The sequence below is a fragment of the Rhincodon typus genome, chromosome 5, assembly GCF_021869965.1.
Source record: "Rhincodon typus isolate 14 chromosome 5, sRhiTyp1.1, whole genome shotgun sequence".
NCBI lineage: Eukaryota > Metazoa > Chordata > Chondrichthyes > Orectolobiformes > Rhincodontidae > Rhincodon > Rhincodon typus.
The window spans coordinates 83,089,456-83,108,000 of NC_063336.1; the positions used below are offsets into that span (position 1 = coordinate 83,089,456).

Below are 18,545 nucleotides of genomic sequence, written 5' to 3' on the forward strand. Positions count from 1 at the left end.
CACCAGTGACTACATCCAAAAGTACTTTTTTCCCCTGGAGCTTAGGAGGTTGAGGGGTGACTTTATACAGGTTTATAAAATTATGAGTGGCATGGATAAGGTGAATAGCAAAGATCTTTTCCCTACAGCAGGGGAGTTTAAACCTAAAGGGCATAGGTTTAAGATGAGAGGGGAAAGATTTAGAAGGAACCTGAGGGGCAACATTTTCACACAGAGGGTGGTGCATATATGGAATGAACTGCCAGAGGAAGTGGTAGATGAATGTACATTTATGACATTTAAAAATCAGGTGAATGCCAAATAAATGCTCATCCACTCAACACCTCCATTCCCCTCGCCATACTGCTGGCTCAAAAGTTCAGTTCACAACTGGTGGAGAGTTGGGGCCAATTCTTGCCTGTCGATGACAACCTCACCATCCACATTGCTACTTCAAAATCTTTTTTGTAAGCTCCCCTTGTGGTTACTCACTCATTAAAACTCCTTACCCAAGTCTCCTTGGCAGATATCTGTCCTCGACGCTCCATCAATAACAAACTTCGGGTTACTCGAAATCTCCTGAAAGCAAATCAAAAAGTTGGAACATTTTAGAAATAGCAATCCACCCCTGATTTTCCCCAGAGCTCTGTCATATTTCCCTATTTCACAAATTTATCAAATTGCCTTTTGAAAGTTATGATTGAAGCTGCTTCCAATACCATTTCAGACCATAAATTCTAGACTAGAAAAACCCGTGAGGCAACTAGAAACAAATTTGCTTCATCACCCCTCTGGATATATAAAATCATGTGGAATTTACATCTCAGGCATTCAACCCAACTGGCCCATGCTAGCACTTATGATCCCTACAAGCTTTCCGCCACTCCTCCTCCTCCTCCTATCTATCAGCAGAAACTTTCTATTCTTTTCTCCTTTCTTTACCTAGCATCAGTGCTATTCACTTCAATCTATCTTTGCAATAGCTAGTTCATCATTCTCACTACTCTGACTAAAGATGTTTCTCCTCAATTTTTTTTCAGATTAAGTAGTCACTATCTTACAGTTATGAACCCTAGTTTTGTATTCCTAGTGGGAACATTTTCTGTCAATACAGTCTAGCAAACACCTTCATAACTTTTAACTTCCTTTATTAAATCATCTCTCAGCCATTTTATCTGATAAAAGCCTCAGTCCATTCCATTAATCCTGATTGTTACACCATCTCAGTTCTAGTATTATCCTTTGTAATTCTCATTTGGACCTCCTCCAGTACCTCAACAGGCAATCATCGGTTAAAATTTTGGTTATGTTCCTGAAAATTGAGAGTTCAAGTGAAATGAGTTTAAGCAAAACATTGGTTCTTTTTAGTTTGCTGAAGACCAGAACTCTTCACAGTGCCATCTAAATTAGAACTTGTACATGTTTAACATAATGCGATGAGTGGTATATAATATATATTATGTTTTAGGCTTTGGATTTCAAAATAGAGGCAGATGAACAAGGATCTGTTCTGTGAGTTATTTTTAACAAGTCAGAAGGTTATATGAAAGTGCATCAGTTCTAAGAATGCATGTGAGGCAGTTGGATTCCTGGGAGAACCTCTGTAATATAAACGGATAATTTTTTTCTACTACTGCTGTTTTATGACAGGCAATTAAATACTTTAAGTTTAGTTTTGACTTCAGAACAGGAAATTCAAAGTTTTGGTTCAGAGAACCTGGAGTTTTAATTCAGATGAGATGCTTCACCTAGTGGGAGAACAAAGTCAGTTCAAGAAAACCAATCTCTTCAGCAGAAATGGTTTCTAGTCTATGGAGCTTCTAAGCTAGGAGAGTCTGGATAGAAATCTTCAAGTTATTGAAACTCATAAAATTTAGGTCATAAAAAATTTGAAAGGTTCTTATCAAAAAGGAATTGTAAAATTTATCACCACAGTTCAAGAAAAGGAAACTGGGGCAAATTATGTGACTAAAAAGTAAGATAGAAGTGAAATTTATCTGGAATTGAGACTGTAATGGATGTTGTTGGAAAACATGCTGGAACTTTGTTTTGATGTCTGTGTTAAGATATTTCTAACTGTCTTGCTACATACAAAACTAATTCATTCATTATATATACATAGCTTTGCATGTTTTGACTTTTTTTTCCTTAATAAGCTCTGTTCTGCTGTTAAACAGATTTGTAGCCTTGTGTGAATGTCTCAATGACTAACTAACACATTGACCAATTTCAAAAATTAATCATATGATCTATCAAGCCAGGTTTCCTTATGGGTCCTAACTTGTCTAGTATTACCATCAGCAGGGTTAGCAACAACTTCACTGCTTTTCAATTCTATTCCTCTGTAAATGAACTCCAGTGCTTTGTTTGCAATTTGCAATTAGTTTTATTAACCTGTATTGCTATTTCTCATGTTTTATGAACCTACAGCCAACCACCCCATTTTTTGTTAATCATGTTAGATTTGTGTCTTCTGGTCACGCATTGTTCCAATGCAAACATTTACAAAGTTGCTTCAGTTCATTGTTTGTCTGCCTTTTCTTTAATCTTGGTAACAAACTTCTACATTTTGCAACCATTTTTTTTCCTTTCTCTTCAATATTCATCCAAATCTCTCAGCAATCATATATTTGACAGTAATAATCACAGAATCTGACGTTACAGAAGGAGGCTAATCAACCCATCTTGTGCTGGCTCTCTGACTGAGCTATTAAATTGATCCCACTCCCTTGCTTTATTCCCTTATCCCCGTAATTCCCTCCTTTTCAAATATTTATCCAGTTCTCATTTAAAAGGAACAATTGGATTTGTTTCCAACAACACTTCAGGCAGTACATTCCAAACAATCACTGGACTCAAGCATTCTCCTCATTATTCCTCTGGTTCTTATGCAAATTATCTTCAGTCTGTGCTCTCTAGTTACCAGTGGAAGTGGTTTCTTTCTGTTTACTCGATCAAAACCCTTCATAATTTTGAATGTCTCCATGTAATTTCCTCTAAGACATTGCTCTAAGGACAGCAATCAATGGTTCATTGCTGACTTTATCTTTGGAATACTGCTACTCACAAGAGAAGAACAGAGAGATTTTCACCCCTTACTCTGTATATAGTTATAGTTATAGACAATAGCACAGTCACACCCGGTGATCACTTGTCAACTCATGGTCCCAAACGAAGATACATCTTTGCCAAGTGGCCCAACAACCATTCATGAACCAAACCCAAGCTTCAACCAAAAACAAGTATCTCCTCCTCTGCTCCAAACCCTTGGCATGGGTTAGCCACCCAGGGCACAGCAGCAGGGTGCAATCAAGCAGAATCTAGCATTGAGATTCCACTCATGTTCCCCCCCTCTTTGTTGTATCAGTAATACTTCCTGGAATGAGATATGGGTTAAGAGACTTCAGGTCTATGGAAGGAAAGAGTCAGAGAAGCTGGGATTATTCTTGTCAGACCAGAGAATATCAAGGGTTATTTTTCATGGACATAAGACCTGAGAAGCTGAGATTGTTTCCACTGTTATCTAAACTGTCTCATGTTTAATTTTGACAATTAGTACAGGGTACATCACTCTCTGAGATTACATATTAACCAGTGGATCCAGTCAGCTGTCAAAATCAATAAACTCAATGTATATCTGCAAGATTTGCTCAGTTGAGGTAAGGGAGGCATTGCCCTGCATCACATTCTGTGCCTGCTTTTGTAGGAAGACAGGTTCTACTCCCATGAAAGCCTCTTTAAATGTCCCTCATAACATGGAGAAATATATAATTTCAACTGTACGATTACTTAACAATTAGAATGTTTGTCCACCATGACCCCCTGTACTCCTAACATATATTGGTCCCCAGTTCAAATTTAAAATTCTTAACCCATCGATTTTTCATGGCCTTTATAACATATCCCAGTTTGACAACTCTCTGAGATGTTTATACTCTTCAAATCTGATCTCTTGTCCATTACAAAATGCCTACAATCCACCACTGGTGGCTGTGGTTTCAGCTACCTGGGCCCAGAGTCCTGAATTTCTCTCTAAAACTGCTCCAATTTTCTGTCTCACTCTGTTAACACAATTCTGATGGCCTACCATTTAAAGCTTCCCTTGCCTCCTCTGACCCCATAAATTAAAACCTTATCTTCAATCTTCATTTCCTCTCCAAATGTGTTGAACACATTGTTGGTTCCCAAATCTGTGCAAAGCCTTCCTGGAACTCCATGTTTGAATTCAGAATTATGCCCCGTCACAGAACTGAAATGGCTCTTATCACAGTCATGAATGACATCCTATGTGACCCAGCTAAAGGTAAACTTCCCCTGTTCATTTTCATTCTTCTCCAGTCTTTGACACAGTTGACCACACCACCCTCCTCCAACATATCTCCACTGTCATCCAGCAAGTGGAACTGTTCTCACCTGGTTCCATTCTTATCTGTCTCATCATAGCCAGCAAATCAGAGGCAATGATTTCTCTTGTAGCTGTTATTTCTGGTGACCCCCAATAATCTACCCTTGAATTGCTTCCATTTCTCATCTACACACTGCCCCTCAGCGAAACCATCTGAAAACAAAGTGTTAGTTTGCACTTGTACTCATGCCACCCAACTTTACCACACCACCATCTATCTCTAAATTGGCTAAGTGTTCATCCAGTACAGGAGGAGCAAAACATTCCTCCAAATAAATACTTGGAAGGTTGAACCATTGTCTTTGGTCTGCATCACAAACTCTGTTCCCCAGTTATGGTCTCCATAGTTTTCCCTTGAAACTGTCTGAAGCAAAAGCAGACTGTTCACAACTTTGGTGAGATTTTTGACTTCAGAGGTTTTGATCTCATATTCACGCTATCAATAGGATTATCTATTTCCACCATTATAACTGAACCTAACTTGGCCATTATCTCAACTCATCTGCTTTTGGATGCCTCATCTATGCCTGTATTACTTCCAGATTTGACTGTTCCAGTGCACTCTTGGCTGGTCTTCCACATTCAATTCCTTTATATAAGTTTGATAACATCCAAATGTTGCACCAAGTCCTGTTCACCTATCATCCTGTGCCCTCTGATGTGCATTCTGTATTCCTCTGCCCTAATTTCTATTTATGTGGGCTTTTGTGGAAATTTTATTTTTCGTGCTCCTGTGAAGTACCTTGTGATATTTATACTACTTTACAGTGGCTTTATAACTATGATGTGTTGTTCTTCAGAATGCACCTCCTTTCAACTTACATCCCGGTATTATACAAAATAACTAATATTTAAGAATGAAAACCAAAACTGACAGAATGGATTTGAATAATACCTCAAACCTGAGGACAAAATTGCAGCTAAACTGGTTCTCAAACAAGTAATGACTGGCTGAGAAAGTTTGGCAGGTTTGTTGTCGACCCCACCTAGAAAGTTAAACTCATTACTTGTTTCCTAGCAACAAGGTAGGGCTATTTCTGTATCTTTCATCCTCTCCCACATGCACCACCCCCCCCCCCCCCCCCCCCCCCCCCCCCCCCCGCCCCCCACCATGCCCCCCACCATCCCCCCCTCCCCCCACACCCGACCAACTCCTACCGCACCCTCACCACCGGTCATTTGGCTGATACATTACCTCCAAGAAAAGGTCAGTTGTATAGTGAGGGGCCTGAATGGGGCATGTATGGAGCACAATTGACTTTATTAGTTTGTCACTAAAACAAATACCCATTGTTCACATACCTGTGCAAATATGACAGATCAAGAAAGAACTTACATTTCTGAACCACAGCCAATGCAGTACTTTAAAAATTTAGTCACTGTTTGTAGAAGATGTGGTGGCAAATTTGCTCACAGCAAACTCCCATAAACAACAGTAAGATTTTGCCCAGGTATTCTGATTTTCAGTTATGTTAATTGAAGGATAAAGGTTGGCCAGGATACTGGACAGAACTCTATTTTTGAAACAGTGCTGTGAGATATTTTTATGTCCTCGTCAAAGGGTAGATAGAGCTCAGTTTCTTGCCTCTTTCAAAAGACGGCACCTTTGACACCACAGTGCAAGAATATCAGAGATAACAAGGTGTAGAGCTGGATGAACACAGCAGGCCAAGCAGCATCAGAGGAGCAGGAAAGCTCATGGCCAATGGTGGCGGGCACATTGTGGGGAAGGTCCTGCATAGGGTTGGGGATTTGGGGAGGGTGGAAGAGGCCTGTGTTGGGTGGCAGGCACCAGTAAGTTTAGTATACTTATGGTTTATAGTGTCCAATAAGGCAGAGTAGAATCATGAGTTGAGGTTGTGGATCCTGTGAAGAATGAAAAACAGGAGAGGTCCTTTGCAGGCCTGGGAGAGGGAGGCTCTGAGCTGGGATAGGCTTGATTGAAATGCCAGGAGATGCCGGCGCATTGCTGCGAGTGTGTGCTTGAGGAGTCGCAGGGAGAAACGTTTTTGAAGGCAACAGGAGGACTTATATTTAAAATCCTCAGCAGAAGAATAAGAGAGGGAATCAGGAGAATTTTTTAAGCAGCAAAATGCTCTGATCTGGAATGTGTCCTGCCTCAAATGGAGGTAGATCCAATATTAACTTTCAAAAAGGGAATTGGATAAGTACTCAAAACATTTGCCGGGAATGGGGAATAAGCAGGGGTGGGAATAATTGGTTAGCTCTTTCAATGAGCTGGCACAGGCACAATGGGCCAACCACATTAAACTTACACTAAATATCAATCAGACCAAAGTCCTCCCATTGTAAAATGATGAGCAAGTAATTATGTTTATATTGTACAAAAATACAGCCTGTGTTTTTTGATTATGGATCATGGTATTAATGGATCAAACTGACAATAAGTTTGAATACATAAAAACAAGGTATAGAGACAATACATCCACCTAACTAACAGCAACATGCATTTAGTTAGCTGTTTTAATTTAGCAAAAACATCTCAAGGTTCTGCACAGGATGGTTACAAAACAGAATTTCACACCGAGACATGAAAGTAGATATTAACGAAGAGAAGTGAATGCTTGGCCTAAGGGGGCAGTTGATAAGAAGCATTTTAAAGAAAGGGAGATTGTGGAGAGAGATAGTCGGTTTATGGAAAAATCAACCTTGCTACAGTTCCTAAATCATGATGATGTTAACAAATTTAAATCAGTAATTCATGATATTGTCTATAATTATCATAAAACAAATGTATAAATTAATAAAAGGATTGCATAATCAAAGGATTGCACTCTGTTTAAATGGGAACATTTCAACACCAGCCTCTTTTGTTATCCTTAATTTTATTTGTTCCACCATTGCTGACTAACCTTTAAACTTTAAGCTTTCCCTAAACTCTCAAACTCTCTCTAGCCTTCTTTTAGCTGCTGCTTAAAGGCTTTTTTGGCCAAGCTTTTGGTCACTGTCAAAATATTCCTCTGTGTGGCTCAGGATCAAATTTTCATCAGAAAGCATCTTGCAAAGTACCCTGGGATGTTTTCACTGTGTTTTAAGGTATTGCATAAATGCAACTTGCTATTGTTGATTAATTGCATCTGTCTTTCCAAAGAACTACCACAGTTATGATAGGCCAATTGGCCTCCTTTTGTGCCATAAGATTGTGAGTATTAGGGAAGAAATTGCTGCTGGCTTTGATCACTTCTTTCTAGTATCATCTCTGGTGAGCGTGTGTATGGCACCTTGTGTTTGTATTACAGCTCTGTTGATAGCACTTACCTCTGAATCACAAAGCTATGGGCTCTAAGAGCATGAGTGGAACAATCAAGGCTGACACTTCAGTGTAGCGCTGAGGAGCTGCTGCCCGATCAGTGCTTCACCTTTTGGATAAGATGTTAAACCGAGGTTCTATTGAGGGGGTAAATGTAAAAGATTCCGTCACACTTTTTGAAGGAGGGCAGTGGAGTTCTCCTTAATATCCTGGCCACCATTTACCCCTCAATCAACATCATCAGAGAAACAGGAGACTCGTTGGAGAAGGGGGAAGTGCATTAGAGTTTTTCTCAAAGGTTCCCTGAAGAGATAATTGGCAAAAGAAGCAATGGCGATGAGTAAACTATTTTTTACACAGCAAGTGATTAGGATCTAGAGTGCATTGGAATGACAGTGTGTGAAGGCAGATCCATTCAAGGCTTTCTAAAGGGAATTTGATGATTACCTGAGAAGGAGGAACGGTTACAGGGAGAGGGTAAGGCTGTGGCTCGCTTCTCCAGAGATCTAGTGAAGCTACAATGGTCAAATGGCTGTATAGGCTATAATCATTTAAAGGTTCTATCTGATCGTTATCACGTTGTTTATGAGAGTTTGTTCTGCGCAGATTGGATGTCACAATCCCTACATTACAATAGTGACTGCACTTTAAAAATTAATTCACTACTTGTAGAGCACTTTGAAACATACAATGGTTGTGAAAGACACTATGTAAATGTAAGTCTTTCTCCGCTGTTTAAGCACAGACCTATATATTTAGGGGACAGGCTACAGAGGGAGGACTGAATTTCAAACAAAACTGAGAGAATAAAGACAATTTATCGACTGAGAAAATTTCCAAAGTCAGTGCAAAATGGAACATGAGTAAAAGAGAAAGTGAACCCAGCAGGTGGACACTATATTCTGAAGTAATGATTCAAAAAAACACTTCCAGTGTTACATCCCAGTAACTGAAGGAAAAACTTGCATTTAAAAAAATCACTTCTCACAATCTCAAGATTTCCAAAAGTATATTACAGAAAATGTGTTTTTTGAAATTTAATCATTGCTGTAATGTAGGAAACACACCAATGTTTACACAGCAATCTCCCATAATAACTCAGGAGCTAATGATCAGATCTTTGTTTTTTAAAAGTTTCATTTGTGGGATTTGGGCATCGCTGTCTGGCATCCCTAATTGCCCTTGAGTAGGTGCTGGTGAGCTGCCCTCCTGAAACTCTGCAGTCCATCTGCTGTGGGTTGACCCAGTCAAAAATCACTGTTCACTGTCTCTGGGACAAAATCCTGGAATTCTGTCCTTAATGGCATTGTGGGTCAACCCACAATGTGGAGGTGCCGGTGTTGGACTGGGGTGGACACGGTCAAAAATCTCATGATACCAGGTTATAGTCCAACAGGTTTATTTGAAGACACGAGCTTTTGGAGTCTCGCTCCTTCTTCAGGTGTGAGAGAGGTGGCATCAGACACAAAATTTATATACAAAAGATCAAAAGGTCATAGAACTGATGCAAACACATTGAACAAACCTAAGATGGCTGTTAAGTTTTTAATTGGTTAGAAAGGATTAATATGCAAATCCCAGAATTTCTTCCAAGTCACTGCCCCAAGATAACTAAAGGTTTTATCAGTATGCCAGAGGTGACATCTCGGGTCAGACAATGCATTTTAGGTGTGAAGCCTTGTTTAGAATCTGGCTGTGTATTAACTTGGAGTCAGACTGGTTTTATTTCCAAAGTAAAAATTTATAAAATGCCACATTGTCTACAAATTGTGACCTTTTGAACAAAATAGAATTTATTTGCAATCACAAATTTGCAAATGCAAATCCACCCCATAGATTTATACGTGTGTGTGTATGTGTGAGAAAGAAAGTGTCAGTGTATGTATGTGTGTGCGCACACGCTTGAGAGTGTGTGTGTGTGTGACAGAGAGAGTGACCTTCTCTCATATACATACTCACACAGACCCTCTCACATACACACACACACTCTCTGTCTCAAGCACGCACATACACACACATTCTCTCTCATACACATACACATTCTCTCCCTCGCGAACGCGGGCGCACACACACATACACGCACGCACTCTCTCTCCCTCTCCTTTACATTCTGAGACAGTGAACAAACAGTGATATATTTCCAAGTCAGTGTGGTGAGTGACTTGGAGGGGAACTTGAAGGTGATGGTGTTCCCATGTACCTGCTGCCCTTGTTCTTCTGATGTGATGAACCAGTGATGCTGGTTGAGGGATCGATCTTGACCAAAACATCAGAGAGAACTCCCCTGCTCTTTTTGAAATAGCACCATGGGATCTTTCTTACACAGCTCTGGCCTCAGTCCAAGAGCTCATACGAAAGATGACAGCTTCAATGGTGCAAAGCTGTGTTAGTACTGAGCTGGAATATCAGCCTAGAGTGGGTACTGATGTCTCTGGAGGGAGTATTGAACCCACAAATTTGTGGTGCAGAGGTTGGAGTGATACCCAGTAAGTCACATCTGATAAAAATACTCTATTTAATTTGCTGATTCAATGATAAAGAATGAAGGCTAGATGGAAATTCAGTTTGTGTCCAATTCCCGCCCTCACTCCACCCACAAACCTCAGCTATGGAATGCAGTAATTCTGGATCAGTATAAATTCTAGTCATAGCTGACGCACACCCACTACTAATTCTGTTTGGAAGGCCAAAGCCAGGTGTATACAGAAACTCTGACAATCAATGTTTTGGTTGCAATCTGTGATAGGCTAACTGTGAATCCCATTGAGAGTAACAGGATTCCTATTGGATGAGAGCCATAATTCTCAACTCTCCAGGATTGTCCTGTGCTCTCCAGGAATCAAAGATTAATCACTTGCTCCTTTGCCACAAGATAAATTTTCTCAGGGGTTATCAGAACATTAAAACAAGTTGTTTATTTTCATTTTCTTCCAACATTTCTGCTAACAAGTTTGGGGATGCAGGGGGATTGGTGAATGGTTCTGTCGGTCAAGAATGATCCAAACAAATGGGCATGATTTTTCAGATGGTGGGGTTTCCCACCCTGTCACCTGAAGAGTCAGTAGTGAACTCATCCCCACCAATCACATTTCAGACATGTAGAAATCCTGACCAATTAGATTGGCAGCAACTCGGAGGTCCCAGCAGCACGAGAAGTAGTAGTAGCCACTCTTGATGATACAAGCAGTCCCCTGGCCAAATCGTAGAGTCCCGGAACTGGTGAGTGTTGGGGTCTGGGAGTGTCACAATGGGAAGGTGAGTTAAGAATAGGGGGAGAGATTGGGGAAAGGTGGTTTGTGTCTGAAGGGATAAGCCACGGAAGGAAGGAAGCACCTGCAGGGGTAGAACTTAGAAGGCATTCATGCTATGGAAAGGAGATCCTTTAGGGAGGGGGAGTTTCCACCAAAGACCCAAGCAGAATAACTCATGCATCCCCACTGCTTCTAAGCTCCTCTGGCCAGCATTAAAATAGGGGGTAGGTAGATGGACTTCACTGGGGCTTGCCTACTCCACTTAAAATTGGGAGCACATTAAGAGTGAACAGAAGGATGACAGGAAGGCCAGCCTGACACTTTTACAGGCCTCCCCGCCTCCCCACCCCAAACCTTGCCAATGGAGGATCACAAGATATCACCCAAACAGGCTGTTCGCAATTTCAATTGACCATAGAACAAATGGCCTTGCTGGACAACCAGACTGAACACTTAGAGATGAGAGGTCACACGATGAAAGCATCCAGCCAGAACTTACAATTTGTAAAATGAAGCTGACATCAAAACCTCAGCCCAAACAGGAGCTGCGAACATCGTTTATACAAGTGCTGTGCTTATGGAGGTGGATACACCGAAGCTGACAGGAATTTTAATGTAACACCATCTATAACTGCCGATGGAACATGTTATGAGCTTGTAGGGCAAACACTGACTTGGACTATGACTTTATTGAACTGGCTGCAGTGAGTGCCTCATAGTAGCAGCAAGCTAGGAGGCTCACTGGTACAGAGACAGATAGTAAGAACTGCCAATGCTGGAGTCAGAGGTAACACAGTGTGGAGCTGGAGGAACACAGCAGGCCAGGCAGCATCAGAGGAGCAGGAAAGCTCCTGCTTTTGGGTCGGGACCCTTCTTCAGAAATGGGGGAGGGAAAGGGGGCTTTTAAATAAATAGAGTGGGGGGGGGTCTGGCTGGGGAAGGTAGGTGGGATGGTGATAGGTGAGTGCAGGTAGGTAATGGTGGGGATTGGTCAGTGAGGTGGGAGCAGCGGATTGGTGGGAGAGAAGACGGACAGTTCAAGAAGGCAGGGATGAGAGGGAGGGTTGGTCATGGGATGAGTTCGGGGGGTGGGGAGATTTTGAAGCTAGTAAAGTCCACATTTTGAGACCATTGGGTTGTAGGCTCCCAAGGTGGAGTATGAGATGCTGCTCCTCTAGTTTCCGGGTGGCTTCATTGTGGCACTGGAGGAGGCCCAGGACGGACATGTCGCCCAGGGAGTGGGAGGGAGAATTGAAGTGGTTTGCGACTGGAAGGTGTTGTCGTTTGTCGCGAACCGAGCGCAGGTGCTCTACAAAGCGGTCTCTGAGCCTCCTCTTGGTCTCACCAATGTAGAGGAGGCCACAACGGGAACAACGGATACAGTAGACCACATTAGTGGATGTGCAGGTGAACATCTGTCTGATGTGGAAGGTTATTTTGGGGCCTGTGATGGAGGTGAGAGGGGAGGTATAGGGGCAGGTGGAGCACCTCCTGCAGTTGCAGGGAAAGGTGCTGGGGGTGGTGGGGCTAGTGGGGAGTGGAGTGGACAAGAGAGTCACGGAGAGAATGGTCCCTACAGAAGGCAGATAAGGTGGGGAGGGAAATATATCCTTTGTAGTGGGGTCAGATTGCAGGTGGCGGAAGTGGCGGAGGATGATGCGTTGAATCCGGAGGTTAGTGGGGTGATACATGAGAACAAGGGGGATTCTGTCTTTGTTTTTGTTGTGGGAGTGGGTGTGAGGGCAGAGGTGCGGGAACCGCAAAAGATGCGGTTGAGGGAGTTGTTAACCACTGAAGGGGGGAAGTTGTGGTCCTTGAAATACGAGGACATCTGGGATGTTCGGGAGTGGAACGCCTCCTCTTGGGAGCAGATGCGGTGGAGACGGAGGAATTAGGAGTCGGGGATCACATTCTTGCAGGAAGGTGGGTGAGAGGAGGTGTAGTCTAGGTAGCTGTGGGAGTCGGTGGGCTTGAAATAGATATCAGTTTCGAGGTGGTCACTAGAGATGGAGACAGAGAGATCCAGGAAGGAGGGAGAGGTAACAGAGATGGTCCAGGTGAACTTGAGGTTGGGGTGAAAGGTGTTAGTAAAGTTGATGAACTGTTTGAGATCCTCGTGGGAGCATGAGGCGACACCAATACAGTCATCGATGTAACGGAGGAAGAGGTGGGAGATAGTGCAAGTGTAGGTACGGAAGAGGGACTGTTCCACGTATCCTACAAAGAGGCAGGCATAGCTTGGGCCCATGTGGGTACCCATGGCCACCCCCTTAGTCTGTAGGAAGTGGAAGGAGTTGAACGAGAAGTTGTTAAGGGTAAGGACGAGTTCAGTTAAGCAGATAAGGGTGTCGGTGGAGGGGGACTGGTTGGGCCTGTGGGAGAGGAAGAAGCAGAGGGCTTTTAGGCCATCTGCATGGAGAATGCAAGTGTACAGGGATTGGATGTCCATAGTGAAGATAAGGTGTTGGAGGCCAGGGAATTGGAAGTCTTGGAGGAGGTGGAGGGCATGGAAGATGTCCTGAATGTAGGTACAGTACTACATTTCTAACCCTAACAACCCCCTTTTCATGCAAAAAAAAACCACATTCATTATCATTTACGTTTTGAATTACCCACTGTTCTAATGTATTAGCAGTTCACTATTCCCATCATTTTCTGCATTTGTATTGCACAGAGCTTTTAAATTGTGCTGGCCTCTTAATGGCATGCATGTGCATTGTCATTGGCTGTTCATCTGGGTGATGTTCCTTCTCTGGGGAATGTCATTCTCATGTCATTTGTTATTGCAATAGCTACTGTTCCAGTTCTACTATTGGGGTGCTGTGGATCTCTGAGATTGACAATTGAACTGTGGCCTGACAGATAAGTTCACCACTTCCTGATTGGCCTCTATGTTTGAGGAACACTCCTCCAGTTGTGCGTGCATGACTGTAGTTACAATGGTATATCTGGTTGTTCACTTCCTGTGTGCATAATCAAGATGACAACTGCAGTATGCAGGTCCTAAGTTGCCACTTAGGCTGACTCTTGAGATCGTTGTAGATTTGTACCCTGATTGGCTCTACAATGCTCAACACTGGCAACATTTGACAGTCTTGTCAAAATGAAATTTGGCTTTCTGTTTCTTTCTATGTCCAAAGGTATTCTCACACAATTAAACATTTTTTCCCTTATCACCAAATCACCCATGGTATTTTTTTCATCTATTAACCATCTCCGGTAAATCATGCGTGTTTTCCAATTGATTAATTTGTATGCAAATCCCATTACGGGCATTGCAGAGCATCAAAGGTGAAGGAGAGGTAGGGAGAGGTGGACGAGGCTAAATCAAAATGGAGTTGGAAAGGGAATATACAAGACTCCAATGCACTGCCTCCACCCTCCCCTCCCCCCTCAAAAAAGGCTTTGAGTGATTGGTGGACATCACATACTCCCCCTCCAAGGACTCCCGGACATAAACATAGCCACGGAAGAGAGGTAAGAATTTGTTTTCCTGACATTTCAGCTTGATTTGTCACAACTGAGCTACTTCTGGCTTCAGGTGTTTTATTTTCACTATTGGAAGTGTAGTTTGTGTGTGATGTGAGACTGCTGTTTTTACAGAACTACTTCCCATGCCTTCAGTGGGTGCGTTTTTCTCAAACCTTGCATGTATACATGTCTGCAGGATCTGTTTCACTTCTTTATCCATCCTTTGGCAATTTTCACTGTTGCCTCAGCCATTCCCCGTACAATGTGGGCTATGGCAAGGAGTTGGGACAATGATGTGAGAAGTCGAGTGAGGCCCTTCTTTACTGTGAGAGATAGAAGTCACTTTTTCCAACTCGTTTGGGATGTCGAGACAAGATTCTTAGTAGGGAATGATGAGAAGCCTATTATTGGGGATTATTGGTCGTTATCACCCTCATTTAACACTAAATCTCACAATATGCAGTTTCCTACCCTCTGACATGCAGATAAAAACCAGACGCTGAGAATTCCTGAATTACTTGGCAACTTTAGCTTACCACTTGCTACTCCGGATCTCCAGCTTGGACACCTGCACCAGTGTCTCAGGGCACCCATGGATGTTGGCATCTGACATATGCCAGCCTCTTTGTACCATCACGGCACCACTTCAAACCACTTAAAATATATGTCTGCGCTCTAATGCTGCACTTTGGAGTACACTGGCAACTATTGTTGGCAAACAGATGCAAGGACACTTTGCCTGCACAGATAGGCTCCCAGCTGCATTTCTGGGCTGCTTGCTTACTTTCCTGGCATTCACTCACTTAGCGCCTACCAGGATGAGGTTCACAGCCTCCCAGCCTTGTTTTGCCTTGCCTTTTAGCAATTTGTCCCCTCACCCAGAGCTGTCTTGACTTGCTTTTAGTCCAGATATAAAGCCAGACAGTTATCAGCCGTCCTCAGTCAAGGGAGTGAACATGTTGTACAATACCATGTATTATCAATCTCACACCTGCCACCGGGTGCCAGCAGCATACGTGGCAAACACATTGCATGTGCTTCAACCAAATGGCCATGTCTCAAAGTCTAAGGGGAGCAGTTCTCAGTCAATGGAGACACTCTTCTGTCAGGGGGTCCTGGCATAGTAAGTCAAGGGCAACCTTGTCCAGCACTGACATTCAGCTGCTCGAGATGGTCAAGGTCAGCATCCTGTCTTTGTAAAAGGGAAGGGACCAAATGTTGGGCACGCTACCACCCTTCTTGTCTCTCTCTACCCTATTGCGGATATTTTTTCCTGAAATGAGAGAAAAGGATAGATTGCGTGAGATGAAATTGGGTTGCACAGCTGTCAGTACTGATGCAGGTGAGGGAAAGATGGTAAGGTGTCCTGAGGAAGTGACTAAGCAGTGCAGAGGGCACACAAGGTTAGTGATGTGGGGAACTGAGACAGTAAGAGCAAAAAGGGAAGATGTTGCAGGCAATAGTGAGAGTGAGAGCATGAGGCTTGATGGGAGGTGAGTGCAGTAGCAGCAACAATGAGTATGAAGTATCAGAGACAAAAGATGATGGCAGTCATTGACCTTATTCCCACATTTAGATGGAGGTATAAATTAATGAGATGAGTTTGGGATGATAAAAAAACTCAATAGGCCATGTGGAGAGAAGTCCTCCATGAAACTAGACGAAAAAGAACACTTTGCCAAAATATGGTAAGATTCAGTGCAATTTCTCTGTTAAGTTGATGATTTCTCAAAAATGTTGAGCTGCTGCTCCACATTGGCTTGTGAATATTTCACAATCCATCATAGTATCCTCTAATTTCTTCATCAAGAGTGCTGCTAGCAATACCATGTCAGTGATGTACATCTGTTTTGCTTGTTTATGTGTCACATCCAGATGATATTTTTGGAACTGGAGTAATGTTCTTTGCAGATGTTTTGGAGCAGATAAATAGTGGCTTGAAAAAGAATGTTTTGAAGCGGCTGTGGTCAAACTCAACTGTCACTCTCAGTAGATACTGATGAAAATGATCACAAGCAAAGATAAAACCCTGGCAGTCTTCCTTGATCTGAGTGCAGCATCATTCTCTTAACATTAATGCCTGGATGCTTGTCCTATCTGATTGGGGTTTCTCCAAATCCTGTCTCACTGCAGGATGATTTCATCACTTACGTCATAATGTTTCAGCACTGGTGTTGGTGTCACTAGTTGCTTGAGTTTAGTTAATATTGTTTCTTGTTGACCTTGACAGTGAGTTGATGTAACAGGTCACACTCCTCAGACAAAATTGACAAATTTGTGAACCACAGTCAATTAATCCAACTACTCATTACGCCAATTTTGCATCTGTTGATTATTGTTTCACTCATCTCTCACCTCTTCAAGATTTGGACAAAGACATTTTGCTGTAAGTACATGGTCCATATACTTGATTTGGGGATCTTTAAGTGCAATTCTTTCTTGTTCAGGTTCAACTGGCAAGCTATATCTAGAAGTCACACTAGATTTTGATCATGGTCAACACATCCATAAGCTAACAGAATATCCGCTATGGTTTCCATTCTTGGAAGAACACTAATCATCTCACATTGCATGCATTGGTACTCCTCTGGAGCTGTGCACAAACATTGCTATTTCATAAACTGTGTCCAGAATGTTTAAAAAGCTGTTGCTTTCATCCAGCCTCATTTGACAGTAACTATCCTTTACGTCTTGGGTCATGAAGACTCTTGCCTTTGCAAGTTGCAGCAAAATTCTTTTGGTGGTTTACATGGGCTAATGAGATCTCTTCAGAGATTTATTTAGATCCATTGGATCAATGCATACTCTCAGCTCTCCAGATTTGTTCACTGCTGTCTGGTTGTGAATCCATTCTGTAGAAGTTGTCACTTGATTACTTCCATTTATCCAGCTCTGCTATCTTATTTTTCAAGCTGGCCATGAGGACAGCTGCAACTTTCCTCAGTAAATGCTGAATTTCACACTCTCAGCTACTTTGACATAATATTCTCCAAAAAGTATCGTAAACTTGTAAACACATTGTTGTACTCCTCTAGAATATGCTCCATGGTCAGTGATCTAGTGTTGTGATATGTTGCAAATCTCTTTTGGCACAATGAAGATTACCAGTCAAACTTTTAGACTTGTTCCAAAATAACATGAATGCAGTCTATGATCTGGAACTGCAGATCTTCATTCTGAGTGGGTTTCCTCTGGGTGCTCCAGTTTCCTCCCACTGTCCAAAGATATGCAGGGTAGGTGGGTTGGCCATGCTAAATTGCCCATAGTGCCCAGGAATGTTTAGGTGTGTTAGATATGGGAAATCAGGGGTAGGATAATGGGTCTGGGTGGGATGCTCTTCGGAGGCGTGATAAGGACTTGTTGGGTCAAATGGCCTGTTTTCACACTGTAGGGATTCTATGGTATGATTCTATGATGTTATTGCAATGGGCGTGTGGAGTAATCTGTCCTCTTGGCATGAGTATAGTAATGTCATATAACCTCAACCTTACTTTCGAGGTCTTCATTTTTGGACCACCATGTTCAGCCACTTTGCATAGGTTTGTGAAGGTCATGACGTTGCAGTGACATAGAAGTGTCTAACTGACACTTCATGTTGCCTTGGTGTTCTTCTTCCACAGTCCTCATTCCAACAGTCACAAATCATTTATCACCTATCAACCTGATTGAACAAACATACTGTATGACAATGAGTGATTCCTCAGCTGTTACATCTCCAGTAGCCATCTGTATCTACTTGTTGGTGCTTCTTTCTGGCCAAACACTTGTGTTCAAAATGATTCAGCTTCTTGCAGTGAGAGTACTGTTTTCCCCACACTGAACATAATGTCTTTTCCTTCATGTGATATCCTCCTCAGTATTTGCATCCTGCTGTTCATCTGTGATGTTTCTGTCCTTCTGGCCTGGAATGTCTATCAACATAATACAAGGCCTGGTGTATTCTTCCATGGAACAAAAACAGAAGTTACTGGAAAAGCCCAGCAGGTCTGACAGCAGATCTTTCGGTTTTTATTTTGTAATCTTCCATGAATATGTTCCAGTTGCTGATAACTTTAGTGCTTCTGCATATGTTAATCACTCAGTAAATGTGCTGTCACTGCAAAGTCTCTTATACCTAAAATAATGCTGTTTTCAGTTAGATCATATTGTAGTTGTGCAAATTCATGGG

General features: G+C 42.3%; 1 protein-coding gene across 2 annotated transcripts in view; it reads right to left on the reverse strand.

Annotated features, from left to right (window-relative positions):
• LOC109918207 (calpain-9-like) overlaps nucleotides 1-18,545 on the reverse strand; it is a 71,074-nt gene that overhangs the window by 42,954 nt on the left and 9,575 nt on the right. For both annotated transcript variants that reach the window (XR_007262071.1, XM_020518107.2), the window contains exon 2: nucleotides 489-558. Coding sequence is in view for 1 of the 2 variants with exons in the window: in XM_020518107.2 (XP_020373696.2) it covers nucleotides 489-558 (70 nt within the window). In the remaining variant the exon portion in view is untranslated. The remainder of the gene's footprint in view (nucleotides 1-488; nucleotides 559-18,545) is intronic.